At 31.1% G+C, this 14,821-nt stretch overlaps 4 protein-coding genes across 7 annotated transcripts; 2 read left to right on the top strand and 2 right to left on the bottom strand.

Moving 5' to 3' along the window:
- Window positions 1-661: 661 nt before the first annotated feature.
- mora (cysteine and histidine rich domain containing protein) lies at window positions 662-2,525 on the bottom strand. Of its 2 annotated transcripts, none has more exons than XM_076394816.1 (6): window positions 2,103-2,525; window positions 1,764-2,014; window positions 1,568-1,712; window positions 1,309-1,472; window positions 1,059-1,253; window positions 662-1,004 (listed from the first exon to the last, which is right to left on the bottom strand). In XM_076394816.1, the coding sequence occupies exons 1-6, from the start codon at window positions 2,179-2,181 to the stop codon at window positions 813-815; spliced, it is 1,026 nt and encodes a 341-aa protein (XP_076250931.1). In that variant the 5' UTR covers window positions 2,182-2,525; the 3' UTR covers window positions 662-812. The 2 variants fall into 2 exon arrangements, with proteins under 2 accessions (XP_076250931.1, XP_076250940.1); XM_076394825.1 differs by having other exon boundaries at window positions 2,074-2,196.
- A 176-nt stretch (window positions 2,526-2,701) lies between these two features.
- Zwilch (zwilch kinetochore protein) lies at window positions 2,702-8,738 on the bottom strand. 2 transcript variants are annotated; one of them, XM_076394705.1, is made up of 14 exons: window positions 8,686-8,738; window positions 8,475-8,622; window positions 8,204-8,421; window positions 7,911-8,148; window positions 7,688-7,861; window positions 7,534-7,631; window positions 7,293-7,480; window positions 7,139-7,221; window positions 6,887-7,083; window positions 6,675-6,834; window positions 6,459-6,619; window positions 6,290-6,405; window positions 6,184-6,237; window positions 2,702-3,142 (listed from the first exon to the last, which is right to left on the bottom strand). In XM_076394705.1, the coding sequence occupies exons 2-14, from the start codon at window positions 8,595-8,597 to the stop codon at window positions 3,039-3,041; spliced, it is 1,914 nt and encodes a 637-aa protein (XP_076250820.1). In that variant the 5' UTR covers window positions 8,598-8,622; window positions 8,686-8,738; the 3' UTR covers window positions 2,702-3,038. The 2 variants fall into 2 exon arrangements, with proteins under 2 accessions (XP_076250820.1, XP_076250811.1); XM_076394696.1 differs by having other exon boundaries at window positions 8,475-8,717.
- His2Av (Histone H2A variant) lies at window positions 3,028-4,383 on the top strand. Its single transcript, XM_076394904.1, has 4 exons — window positions 3,028-3,167; window positions 3,302-3,379; window positions 3,484-3,597; window positions 3,814-4,383. The coding sequence occupies exons 1-4, from the start codon at window positions 3,165-3,167 to the stop codon at window positions 4,009-4,011; spliced, it is 393 nt and encodes a 130-aa protein (XP_076251019.1). The 5' UTR covers window positions 3,028-3,164; the 3' UTR covers window positions 4,012-4,383.
- Window positions 8,739-9,369: 631 nt separating the features above from the next.
- rin (ras GTPase-activating protein-binding protein 2) lies at window positions 9,370-14,604 on the top strand. 2 transcript variants are annotated; one of them, XM_076394727.1, is made up of 8 exons: window positions 9,370-9,586; window positions 10,229-10,374; window positions 10,704-10,845; window positions 11,006-11,164; window positions 11,222-11,546; window positions 11,613-12,056; window positions 12,114-12,376; window positions 12,476-14,604. In XM_076394727.1, exons 2-8 carry the CDS (start codon window positions 10,277-10,279, stop codon window positions 12,779-12,781), a joined length of 1,737 nt encoding a protein of 578 aa, XP_076250842.1. In that variant the 5' UTR covers window positions 9,370-9,586; window positions 10,229-10,276; the 3' UTR covers window positions 12,782-14,604. The 2 variants fall into 2 exon arrangements, with proteins under 2 accessions (XP_076250842.1, XP_076250833.1); XM_076394718.1 differs by having other exon boundaries at window positions 9,430-9,586; window positions 10,275-10,374.
- Window positions 14,605-14,821: the final 217 nt, after the last annotated feature.

The following is a 14,821-nucleotide window of genomic DNA, read 5'->3' as shown; positions in this document are numbered from 1 at the left end:
TTTGTTTCTGTAATTATATTAAATAGACTGAGTAGTTGTTTTATTATCTAAACCAGCAGTACAGTAGTAATTTTTGAAGAAAAACTCGTTAAGCTCGTCTAAAACAACCAAATCTCAGTTGACTGAGTATTTTATTCGACGGGGAACATTTCGGAATTCGCATAGCTGAGAAGCTCATATAAGACGTTTTCAATGTCCATAATTTTCACAATTAATTGATGAATTTCTTAATAATAATTAAACATATTGCGAGTAAGGATAATTAAGAGAGTACTAGAAGCTTTAATATCTATATCAGTCAATTTTATAACGATGTCATTAGCATTCAAATCAGTTAAGAAGTTTATAGGATCATTTTTATCTCTTTTTAAAAGCCTTCCGTATATTAAATACGATTGAAGACAGAACTATAATGAATAAGAAAAAAAATTGCGTACATCTCGCGTCTAATACCTTCCTTATAAACGCGAATACCTTATCTACTCAGCTATAATTTAGTCGAAACCAAATGTTAAAAGTGCTCTACAGGAGAAAAATAATGCGGTGTATGGTATTTTAATAAGTAGTTGCTATAATTTGATTTCCCATAAACGTAGGTAACATAAACGAAATTATTAAAGAGGAAGGGGGAATAAGGGAAATTCAATTTAAACAAACAATACACATATAAAAGCTATATTTGTTAAAAGACAATTAATAATTTGGTACATGTTAACACAAAGCTAATTATTAATTTATAACACAAGTTATATGCTCATTTTCTTAGTTTATAAATTTTATTTATAAGTCTATTATATCTATTTATTTATCGTCTAGAGGTCATTTAAATCAACTGCCTCAATTCGCTGAGTTATTGGTTGTTGTTTGTCCTCTTTCTCTTCCATTTGCCCTTTTTTCACTATATTTCTTTCAAGTTTTGTCCAATTTCCAGCTTCAGCTTTCTTTAGCTTGATTTCGACCTTTGTACCATACATTGTAGCTTTACACTCAGGTATTGCCACAATCTGTAATTTAATATAATATAATAACCTTTCTTTAGAGTTTTAAACAGACGTTACCCCACTAAGTTCAATATCCAGTTCAAAACTAGCATTATTTTGTTTAGGGAATATTAAATTTATATAAACCCGTATTGGGTTAATTTTTATTACACTCTTGCTTGGGCTGTATTCTTTTGCATAAACTGACATAACCATAAAAGGCCCTGTTTGATGATAGTCCCATCTACATTGAACCTTTGTAGTGTCTCCATCCTAAAAATGAAGGGTTTTCGAAAGTTTAGAAATTATAAATGTATGTTAAGCAAACCTCTTCTTTTTTCCAAACATGAGAACCTTCTTTACACCCTTCTTGATTAAGGAATGTATTAAAGTCAGTGGTTTTTATCTGACAACATGACCAGAATTTTAATCCTTCATGAAAAATTGGTATCCCGGGATGATGCAAGCAAAATGAACTATTTGATTCAGGCCCTGAAATATTTAAAGTTTAAATTAAATATTAGTTATTAATAAATATAGTTTAATTTAAAAATTAAAACATTCTGTCCTATTATAAAATATGTTACCCTGATAACATTGAGTACATCCTCCATTTTTGCAATTAGTACCAATAGCAATTTCATTTCTGTTAGATACTATATCTTTAGGTGGTTGTTCTATGTTATTTAGTTGTTGTTGTAATGATGGTGCAATATTGGGTGTTAAAATAGTCTAAAAACATAAATAAGATACAAACTAAGGTAAATCATAAAGGTTATTTACCATAGGAGTATCAAAGGGTGGCCTTTCTATTGAGTGAGGAACAATTGGTTTAACTTCAATTACTTCTACATCTGGAACTATATCCTGTTTGGGTTTTTCTGGTTCTGGTGGTTTTATATTTGAATGTTTTGATAATGTACATCCTTTAATATTAAGGAACTCAGTAAAATCGGTACATTTTTTGTTACAACATGACCATCCTTTGTAAGCATCATGGAAAAATGGTTGACCAGGATGATGTCTGCATGTATCTATCAACATAAGTTAGTATAAAGAAATTAATACACGATGATCTTAAAAAACCTATTACTGATTAGAAACCAACACTTCATATATTACCTTCATCGTTATTGTTTGGGTTAAACTTCTCTCCACAACCTCTATTATAACATTGTAACAAAATCTGGTCACCTGCCATTTATAATAAAAATAGTAGCAGCTGCAAAACACTTAATTTATTTTTAAATTGAATAAGCACTCTTATTCTTTAAAGCAGTTTTCTATAAAATATATTTCGACAAATGTTACTGCTTTAGGTATACCTTATAATACCCTATTGTAAACACGCAATATCGGTTAACCTTAAAATTTTCTAGAATTGTTGATATAAATAGAGTAACCTTAAAATTATCAATAAGTTTTTTAACAAAAAAGTAACTACTTAGAACTATCATATTATCATTTTAAAACGAATTATAGAATATTATCTAAGAACATATTGAATTTATTATATAATACTACTCCTTCAAAATTCTACAGAATAAAAAATATTTGGACATCTAATCTTTTATCGATCAAGATTATTAATTATTTACAAAACTAGTTATATTATTATTTAATTATCTTTAACCATATATATATATTTATACATATATATATACATATATATATATATATATATATATATATATATATATATATATATATATATATATATATTTGGACATCTAATCTTTTATCGATCAAGATTATTAATTATTTACAAAACTAGTTATATTAATTTTATTAATTGAAAATTATAACTATATTAATTATATATATATATATATATATATATATATATATATATATATATATATATATATATATATATATATATATATGGTTAAAGATAATTAAAACATTATTGAAAATTATAACATTTTAAAAACATTTTCCCTCCAAAATTCCAAATATTCAAGGTCGAAGCCACGCTTAGCAAGCGTCGTTTTCCGCCCAATCAATAGAGCTGTCTCCTACCATAATGGTTTAACAGTGTCTATTGGTTATGATCAGTCACGTGTACGATATACGCAATCGCAGTTTGGTCATTTTGTCGTTTGGCGGGCTTACGTTAACCAACGGTTTTATTCGGGTTTTGTCGTTTAGTTGGCAGTGATCTGGAAATTTTTATAATAAAAAATGGTAAGTTTTGGACGAAATAAATGAGTTTTTTCAATTTTTCTTTCGATGTTTAATAGTGCAACATATTTGGCATTGTTAGAACATATTTTCATCGCCATATCATGTAAAATAACCCGACTTTTCCCTATTTTTAGGCCGGCGGTAAAGCAGGCAAAGACAGCGGCAAAGCTAAAGCTAAGGCGGTATCGCGTTCGGCTCGTGCTGGATTGCAGGTAGGCTCCATTTTTAACTTCAAAATTATGTTACTATATAATTAGGAAGCGCTTTTTTCAACTTTTTTTATTGACAAATAATAGAGGTTATGTTTATTTTGTAGTTTCCAGTAGGTAGGATTCACAGGCATCTTAAAAACCGTACCACCAGTCACGGAAGGGTTGGTGCTACAGCAGCAGTTTACTCGGCCGCAATCCTGGAATATCTGACTGCTGAGGTATCTTTTTTGTCAGCTTAATAATTATGTTTTTTTTGTCAATTAATGTAGATATCATACCTTTTCAAAATTTTTGGCGGGAAACTGTTACATGGTTCACTTTTTTATATTCATTGAAACATGGGCATTTCATGACTTGTTTTTAGTATATAGGTTTTAAACTTTTTTTTTTTAATATTTATGGCTTTATATTTGTTTATATAATATGTTTTTTAGGTTTTGGAGTTGGCTGGAAACGCCAGTAAAGATCTGAAGGTTAAAAGAATCACCCCTCGCCACTTGCAATTAGCTATCAGAGGAGATGAAGAATTGGATAGCCTTATCAAAGCCACAATTGCTGGTGGTGGTGTCATTCCTCATATCCACAAATCCCTGATTGGTAAAAAAGGAGCAGGCCATTCGCAGCCGGCATAGATTTTAAAATAATTAACAAAACCAACTAGTTTTAAACTATTATGTTAAGACAATGTTTTGTATGTGTCGATAATGTGTTTTAAGATTGTTGAGCACATGGAGAATGGTATGGGATATAAAGGAAAAAATATTGCTGTTATTCGATGCATATGTTTCTATATTTGACCGTAATCGAAAGATTTCATTTCTATTAGATTAGAAAGTTGTAATTCTATCAGTTAAGGATAATTTGTTTCATGTGCCTTGTACAATTTCTGTTTTAGTTCTTTGACCTAATCTAGATATGTAGTTCTTTAAGTATGTTTGACATTTTGATTATAAAAAAATTGTGTTCATTTTTTCTTAAATAAAGAAATAAATAGTACTTTTCTATGATAGGTCTTTCACTTATTCAACCTAATTAGGACTTTAATTAAAGATTTACGGAGTTTTGTATACTTTTTGTTTATGTAGTGTTAAATTACTGTGTGCTTATGTTAGCTTATGTTAGCACTGAGTTTTCGTAAGCCAAGTTGCTGCTTTTTTGTACTTAGGTCATATATTCATTGTCTTCTGGTGATGTTCTCTATTAATATCAAGGGAAATACTAAAACAATATTTGTGGCTTAACAAGCTTGTAAACCATGCAAAGAATGATCTCAACATTAGGACAGAGTTCTCTTATCGAGTGAGATTGGACGCTAGAGTCTTATGATGTTTGCTAATTTGAGTAAAAGAAATAATACCATTTGGTAGGTCCTCAATATCATTGAAGAAAGTAGTTTATCGTGGGAAACTATAATATCAATACTCATTAAAGAAATATGAACAAAAAATATACTATATAAAAAAAATTGTAGGAATTAGAGGTATATAACACCATTGACTTATATACTTCAAAATAAATAGTAGAATAGGCCCTAGAGTACAAAATAAATATTAAATGATACTCGCTGAAAAATTGACTAGAGGCGTATAAATGGGAATATGTTAAACTTTGTCCTTTTATAGGCAGATTTGGTTTTATATATTTTTAACACTATACTTAAAAAGGTCATACAATTTTATTTTGCTAATTTAAGCAGCGAGAGAAATGGAAATATAAAATATGTAAAGTCTTATGCCTTTAAATTTAGTTTCGGAAAGAATTAGAACTTTCCTAACTTATACTATTACTAATCTTATTACACTTAGAAATAAAATTGATTTTGTTAATGGCAAAAGTGTTCGAAAGCACACTTGAATGTAAACTGCATGGATATTTTAAAGAATCGAACAAATTTACGTGTGATTACACATGAAATGATCGTCCCGAATCGTTACATCGAAACGATATTAAGACATACTACATTAAAATGTAGTGTTACTTTTCTAGACATAAAGAAAAACCGTTTTAAATAATGATATTCACATCATAAAACCAGATTATACTTTTGCTACACTCAAATTTAAAACATTACATATGTGCAAAATTGTCTTTGATATTTAGTTTAATTTAATGAAGCAAACATTTAAAGGAAGAATTCCTATTTGTTCCTTTTTTATCAGCTTATTTAAGATCAGCCTTCATTTTTCTTCTATGTAATTCTTTTTAGCTTTAACGCTTAAGTCAATTTATCATGAACAAGAGGGTAAGAAAATTTTATTAACGTATATGATCCAATTTAAAATTTAGATATAGATAACTTCATAAATAAATATAAAAGCTCAAACAGAAATATTATAAATGTTTATCTATAGCTTATCTAGGAAATCCTGATCTTGGGATGTGTTAATTAATTAATTAATTTTTCTCGACCTCGAAATCTGTTTATCAATTACTTTTTTTATTCTTAGATAATGAAGTGTTATACTTGAAGTTGAAGTGATTTTGTTATGGGAAAAGCATGCTAGAAAAGTAGCTTACCTAGATTGATAGAAAAATAGTTAAGAAAGGATTTAAAGATATTTAAGGATTAAATTTCAATTCCAGCATTAATATAATGATGAAGACAAAACAAACTACCTCCATTAATTTAACAAATCAAAGAAATTTATTTTTCCAGCCAAGTATTTTTTAAACTAAACATTAACATATTTTATATATAAGTAGAAACAGTTATTTATAATTGAACATAAATTAATTTCTTTACAGAAAAATATACTAATATATACTAAATACTAAAAAAGATATACTAAATCTTTAGAACATACCTTTAATTTTTTTCATCCTTGACATAAAGTATACCTCTTCACTTGAAGGAACATCTGAAGAAGTAAATTATATTTAAATCATTCTAAAATAATTGAGAGAATATACCATAATCATAAACACATGGGGGAAATAATGAAGACTCCGTTAAGTTATAAGTTGTAATAATAGTAGTACCGCCAACCTTTGAGCTCATGTGCATTGTCCAGTTTGTAGGTAACAAACTAAAATTGGTTAATGCTATAAATTCATAGTAATAAAAGTAAGAAGCTTATACTTTTGAATGATGCCAATATTTCTTGAATCTAGTTGCAGACTCATTTCACACAGGGGGCTTTGAAATATTTCCATGAAATCAATGTACTTTGTAGAATTATGAATAAATTCCTTTTCGATGCATTCACAGAAATAGTAAAAAGTGTTTTCTTGCAATGTTACCTATAAGACTTAATCATTTTTGAGATAATACTTAAAAAAAAACCTTTGATCATACTTGTTCCTTAACTATGTAAATAAATTCGGCACCAACATACATTTGACTTAAGTATGCTAGTTGTTTTATTTTCATATCAAAATGAGAGTGCTGTATACTTTGCGTGACTCTAGTTGTTCTGCTTTTAGCTTGAGAGAGATGCGACATTTGAAATAAACTCCTACAAAATAAACTCTAGTTCGAAATTTTAAGTCCACAAATATGTAACTTACTTCCAAATTTTATCAATATTTGTTCTAACAGTTGATGAGAATTGATTTAAGATTGCTTGAAAATCATGTTTTAACTTGTGAGCACCTAATTCAAAAAGTAATTCTACTGACTGATTAAAAGTTATGGCAGATAAAATCAGCTTTCCAGTTAAAATACCTTCAATTAATTGAGCTATATTTGAAGTTTTGTCCCTGATCTAAAATGATATTAGAAATATGTCTATATGTTAATATAATTTTGTAATGCCTCACCATCATACTTCTGTTATTAGATGCTGTAATTTCCTCAAATAAAAAATGCAAACTATTTCTTAAGGTTGATGCATTGTCGCAATCTAAAAAGCATTGATGATTTAAACTGATAATTTGAATAGAACATAGTAAGTTGAAAGTAAGAATAACTTACATTTAAGAATATTCCATAACTCATCTAGGAAATCCAGATCTCCTTCTCTAAGATGTTCTAAATCAATTGATTCAGTTTTTTCTGATGAATATCTCAAGAAACGCTTATCAACTAATTTTTCTATTCTTCTTAATATCTCATCTGATTCTAAAGGATTCTTACACAAGATAGTATTATCGAGGACATCACTTGAAAAACTGCTATGTAATATATATACCAACCAACTCAAAGAATGTCTTACCAGTCTAATAATATATCTAGATATGATTGTAAAAGATGCATTTCTTGCCATAAAAAATTCATTGACAATAATCGATGACCAGCAACCAATTGTAAATTCTAAAAAGATCATTTTTACTGCCTACTTTAGATGCAAGGTATTATCTTAGACCTACCATCATTATATTAGCATTTCTTCCATCATTCATGTTGAAGATACATTCATTGCAATTAATATTAACTGACACACTAGCGTGATAATCAAAATTTCTCATAGAAGCATTTTGATTTGATAATTTTTTTAAATTTCTACCATAAATATTGTAATCCATTTTAGAAACATAATTAATCTAAAAAAATATTTAATAAACAAACAGAATTAAAATAATGCAAGAATACCTTCACTGAATTATTGCTACAAGCTTTTTTGTGATATTTAATCATATTATCCAGTTCAGTAACAGCATCATTTTTAGAAATTATATCTAATATTTGCAAGCAATAGCTTGTGAAACTATGCCCATGACAGCCTAACAGAACCGTATGATGAGGATCTTTTCCATCACATATTGCATAACATGGCAATGCTTGTTCACTTTCATTCTTTGTGTTTTTTAATATATTGTTAAGCTCCGTCCTTTAAAAAATAATTATATTAATTATTTAATAATGCCACAAAGTAAGCAGTCTACCTTGCTTCTGTAACTGATAAAGGACAATATTTAGCTTCATCTGTGGACCAACTGTTTATAACTTCTTCCTCTTTAATAATGACGGAGTCATCATTTCCACCAAGATCTACTTTTAATGGATCTCCAGTTAAATCACATTCATTTAAAGAATTATCAAATTGGCTAGTTGTTTGTATAGGAACTTGTATATCCTCACAATCTGAAGCAATGCTGGGTTTCTAATAAACGAGATAATACATACTTTATTAACTTCCTACTTAATATATATTACCTTTGAATATATAATTTGTATCCTTTTAAATTCCTCTTCAAAAGGAATTAGATATGAGAGAACTGGCACTTCAGCCCCATGTACAAGATCAGGGTTCATTTTTACCGCTATTCCAATTAACATGAAAATTCTACTGTTTTGTCATAGGCTAGAGATAAGTACAATTTATATTAGTTGAGGTAACCTTGTTGAAAAAATTTTGACCACAAACCGATATTAACAGTCTTAATTTGTTCGTTAAAATCCGTCATATTTAAATTCAAATTTCAATCATATTTGAAATGTTCGTTAGAACTACTGCTGGATATAATTTGTTTACTATTAAATTAATAATCCTAATGGGATAAGATATTGTGCCCATTCATATTCATTTGGTAAATATTGTTAATATGATTTTACTTGATAATTTGTATCCTGAATTAAACAAACTTGATGCTATATCTACAGAATAGATTGTTTTTGTTTTACTCTGATCTAGAGATGTCGGCCAATAAGAAAATAATATTTCAATATATCGGAGATAAATGAAGTCGAAAATATTTTTACAACAACCAGAAAAATATCAATATTTTAAAAAGTGTGTCAATATTTTTAAGAAAAAAATGATATATGGGGCCAAGAGTATAGCGATACTTTCTTCATTTGTTTATCTAAACACGTTTGTTAAAAAGAATTAAAACGTTTTTAAAACGACATTTTAAATATTTCTTTTGAAAACGTATCCAAAAATATTGGCTAACCTAAATATCGATATAATATATCGATCAAAAAAATATCGATTTGGATATATACCGATATTTTTTAACATCCCTACTTCGATATATCCCATTGACAGATTTTCGTAGTGATGTCATTTCCGGTTGCGCATGCGATTGGTAACTTGATTCTTGGGTTTCGAGATTAAATAGTCGACCTTGGGAAGCGCCGAACAGTTTAGACGGCGGTAGCGTGAACCACTTCGACTTGCCAATTTAATCAAGTTTACACCCTAAGTTCGAAGTACGTACATTTTCACTTTAATAACTAAATAACTTGCATATTTACCGTAACGTAAGCCTAGAAAGTTTAACAAGAAGCTCTGAATTCCATTGATTTCCCATCAATCTACAAAGGTAAGTAATTTTTGCTTTTGTTTGACATGTCCGTTTTTTATCCAAGCCGGTTATCCGAAACGACATGGAGAGAGAGCGTGGGAATTATTGGAAAAGCCACTGTCGTTTCGGAAACCCTTGCGGTATTTTTGGTTAATTTCATGCTTATTCTGGCGTCGTGGGCCGCTGAACCCTCTGGCGCAAACATTGTTTATTTCTATTTTTGTCTGGGAAGTTACACGTGCGATTCCAAACGGAATCCCCCTTTGTTTGTAGGTTTAAAGACGAAAAACCTTATCACATTTAGCAATCGTGTTTTGTAAATGTGCTCGAAACTTTATAACTCACATGTAATTTACGTTTTCATTTTATCGATGTTGTAGTTAAAAATTTGATAGGAATGTATTAATGTTTGTCTTAATCCGTATTTCACAAAATCATAAGAAAATAATTCTAGAGTTTTGTTAACAAAAAAAGTTTCGAGATATTTGATAATTAGCACATTTATTTTGCTACTTATGACTCATTTTTGGATAAGATTGAAGTATTCTTAGAAGCTATTGTTATTTTTATAAAACATAATTCGAGTTTGTATTAATTTATGAATTGTTTTGTATACATTGTTATTTGTAATATTTGTACTATTGAAGTTAATTGTTTCAGGTATAATTTATTGTATACCCATCTCTTTACCTTAATAAATCCATAGGAATGGTAATGGAGGATCCCCCATCACCACAAAGCGTTGGACGAGAATTCGTCAGACAATATTACACACTACTCAACAAGGCGCCTACCCATTTGCACAGGTATTTTTTATGATATATATTTTTGTTTGAAATGTTTCGATTCTTCATAATTTGTAATTATATTTGAACTTACTTTTTTCTGGCAATAACAGCTTTAATATATGAATAAAAATTCGTATTTTCAAATGTTCATATACTAAAATTTTTAATTTATGCGATATTTTCAACTCTACGTTAAATTTTCATTGGTTATATTTCTGTCAATTATTATATTTAGATCACGATTTAATATTTGTATATTAATCGATGTAATTTGATAGGTATTTTTATTTTCTAAAAGGACAATGATATATATGTTTTTGTATCATATACAAATTTTTATCTTTTAGGTTTTACAATCATCAGTCATCTTTTATTCATGGAGGATTAGACCCACCAAATCGTGAAACCATTCCTGTTGTGGGTCAAAAGCAGATTCACCAAAAAATTCAACAATTGAATTTTCGTGATTGTCATGCAAAAATTACTCAGGTTTGTTGCAAACATTTCTTTTGCTTATTTTAATATACCATAATATATATATTTACAATTTTTAATGCTGAAACACCCAAGTTGATGGGTCCATAATAAATATAAAAAATTGTATGTGAAGTTCCAAAGTTTGAATGTTAATTTAAAAATATATTATCAGGTCGATTCTCAGTCTACCTTGGGCAGTGGTGTAGTGGTTCAAGTAACTGGTGAGCTATCCAATGCTGGTCAACCTATGCGTCGATTCACTCAAACATTTGTTTTGGCATCACAAAGTCCAAAAAAGTACTATGTTCATAATGATATCTTCCGTTATCAGGTATATATGAAAATAATTTCTTGTATATTGTTATTTATTAGCACTTTATTTAATTAGGATGAGATCATTTCCGATGAGGAGTGTGATGGAGATGGCAGATCAGAACCTGAAGAGGATATACATGAACGCCCGCCATTGAATGAACCACAGCCTCCCTTAGGCCAACCTATTGCTCCCGCCCCTGGTTTACCGCCATTCTATGGAGGCGCAGTGCCTCCTACTGGAGCTCCAGTCCCACCAATGGCCCAACCACCTACTGCTGCACCTCACCAAGCTCCTGTTCCAATACCACATGTTCTTCCTCCACAACAAGCTCAAATGGGACAGCCCCCACAACAAGCTACACTTAATGGACATCCGGAAGATTTGGGCGTTTTACCAGGTAAAATATATACGTTCTACAACCAATAAATATTAGTGGTAGATATTAATTGAACTATTTAAATAGGTCAACCCTTGAGTGGACATATTCCACCTGTTCAACAACCCTTAATGCAAACGCAACAGCCAAGTATGGCGACACAACCGATAAATCCCGCAGTGCCGGTACCCATTGAAGAACCATCTCAAGAACCTGAGGAACAAGTTGACGAACCACTCGATGGAGGTTATGCAGACGTAGCTGAAATCGAACCAGAACAGGATGTCCCGCAAGAGCCAGCTTCCAACGAGCCTAAAACTTATGCCAACCTTTTGAAGTCAGTTTCGTCGGGACCCACTCAACCAGCCTACTCTGTGAATTCGTATCGTCCACAATCACCACCCACTATGACTAATCGAGGACCTGTTCCTACGAATGGTACTTCAAGACCAGGTGGCCCACGTCCTGCTGGCGGCCAGCCACCTAGAAGCGGCCCTCCACAGAATAGAGGACCCAGAACAGCAGACGATGGTAATGTGTTTTTATTAATTGTTGTTATGAGACATTAAAATGAATCTGTTTATATAGATGATAGGCGCAGGTCGCAGTCGTCGACATTTGGTCCAGCTTCTGATGCTCATCAGCTGTTTCTAGGTAATTTGCCGCACGCAGCTACAGAAGAGGAACTTCGTGAAATATTCAGTGAATTTGGACCCATTGTGGATTTGAAGGTGCATAGCAAGCAAGCTCCTGCTGGAGCTAAGCCTGGTCAAGGCGGTAGGGCTCCACCAAATTATGGGTTCATAACCTATGAGAATTCACAAAGCATAACAAATTGTCTAGCTGCTAAGGTATAAAATGTGTATAATTATTAAGCAAAAAATCATAGTAATTAGGTGTAAATCCATATTGGATATATTCATTCACATGTATATTATTTTATATTTCAGCCTATTTTCTACCCAAAAAATTCGAATGCAACTATGTTGAACGTTGAGGAGAAGAAGAACAAGGAACGGGACGGCGGTAGACCGCCATATGGCGGTAATAGCGGTGGTCGACCGGGGCAGGATAACAGTAGACCTGGTGGTGGCAGAGGTGACATGCAGAGAAGAAGCCTGGGGTCTGGTGGACCAAGGGGCGGTCAACAAGGTGGCCCAGGCGATCGAAACCGTAGCCAGGGTGATCGCGTCGGATACAACAGAAGCGGAGGTCCGGCGAACCGCGGCGGTTCCAACAACACCTACCGCCGTTAGGTGGTTGTAGCCGAGGCTCCCTTTGTCCCTGTACAAGTATACATAGACACTCAAAGCGTTCGTTTACTAGAGTGCGTCCTATTTCGCAGGCGCCCGATAGCGGTATCACCTATTGTTAGGGAGTTCAATCTGCAAACTTTTTGATGCTCTGTTCTTGTCGTTGTCAATCCCTAGGAGTCTTTATTACCAGCAACACTTAACAGGAAAAATATAACATAATTCACGAGACCTTTTCTACCTCAGATGCAGCGCATAATTTCTTTCTATTCATATTGATTCAAATTTTTTAAATTTTATTCCAACACAACAATTTCTCTCTTCAGTAACAACGAATCTACAGCTCCTACGTGATTGACACTAAGGATAGAGCATTCCTGGGTTTTGCAATTTTTTTTATAACGGAAATACGCAAGTTATATTGAAGTAATATCCGGTTTAGCCCTATCCTCCCCGCCATTTCCTCCCTATTTATACATTACTTAGAAGCCTTCAGTTTTTGTTGTAGGTTTTTTACCCCCAGGACCTATTTCCCCCCAACTTCCTTTCTCGCTATGTTCTGTTTTGTTTTGTGAACTTTTACTAAAAATTAATGATCGATAACTTGGATTTGACCAATACAGCAGCGCAGTCGCAATTGGAGATCTTCAGAGATCTACTGTGGCGCCTCCTGCTGTGCAACAAATAGTTGAGTCTCAGTTTCGGCCAAGTTTCCCTTTTATAATAATTGCTATATTATTATAAAATATATATATAAAGATTTTTTCAATTAAGTGATTAAGTGAGTGCCAATAAGGTGGACATTTTTAAAGCCGGATTATGTTTGTTTCTATTGTAGGCTCGATTGATGGGAGATCAATGGAAGATAGAAAAAGCACTTATAATATTTTAGATGTGTGTTTGGTTGACAACTTTGATAAATTTTCTACCGATTTTGATTTTTTTTGTTCTAGCGAAATAATCCATTAAGACCTATTTTGTCAGGGCCTTCTCAGATTCTTCACTTAATCGCGTTAGAAAATCTACTTGACAAAATAAATTTCCTATCAATACTCGGATCAATCAAAGTTGCCAACTGTATTGAGTATTTTGTTTTTATTTTGGTCTCAAATTATAACGATAATCAGACTGCAAAACCTTTTACAATAGACTTCTGTTCTCTAACTTATATATCAGTTTAAAATAAATGTTTATTTTACACAATGTCCGTGTTTTATTTCGGTTCTCAGTTGTCACATTCTATCGTTCATGTCTGGCATATTAAAATTTTGAGTCATAGTTTTTCGATATAATTTGGGACCAAAACATCTTATAACGTATATGTGAAAAGAAAAATGTGACTGGATAATTTAGGCCTTTTACAAAACCTAGAATAAATAGCATTTTTTTCTAATATTTTCATATCGGGAAAAGTATTTCTTTTGTATATATATGTATACTTACATAAACTTGTGTTTGATATAGCTATGGTTATCTTAACGAATATAATCAAGAAGAGTAAATAAAACTGTAGCATTTCACTGCAGCCCGAGTTCGTTTTCTAACGAAACGAATTGGATCCGAGATGCAAACAATAATCGTAATAATAAATTCATTATATAGTACAAAAATACCTCAGTTATCGAAAAAACTTTTAAGGAAAACGTATTCTTGTATTTTTTCAGTTAGTTTGCGATACGAAAATAATTGAAATACTTCTTGATTAGATGTAGGTTTTTTCCTGTTTATAAAAATATTTCATTTTTTTTAATCTGTGATTTTTTAATACAGTTGTGTTAGTTGTACTTAGCAGTCTAATCTAAATAAAATTAATAGTTTTTTTAGGACATTCTGTTTTATTATTTATGACCCGCTCCCTGTAGTTTCAAGACAATAAGTTTAGTTTTTTGTAGCTCATTGTATGTTTTTTTAAAATTTAGGACCTGAGCATTTAAAAGACTCACAATGTTACTCAATTTAAGTAACGATATATTAGGCTTGCATGTATTTTTGATCGATTTTCACTTTAAAAAGCACTTATCGAGGAACAGTTTAATAATATAT

This window comes from Rhynchophorus ferrugineus, unplaced genomic scaffold (assembly GCF_030347505.1).
Source record: "Rhynchophorus ferrugineus isolate W39M unplaced genomic scaffold, kcgeb_rfMv2 rfM1, whole genome shotgun sequence".
In the NCBI taxonomy this organism is placed as follows: domain Eukaryota; kingdom Metazoa; phylum Arthropoda; class Insecta; order Coleoptera; family Curculionidae; genus Rhynchophorus; species Rhynchophorus ferrugineus.
Note: the sequence above shows the minus strand (reverse complement) of the source record. Positions and strands in the feature narration are given on the sequence as shown.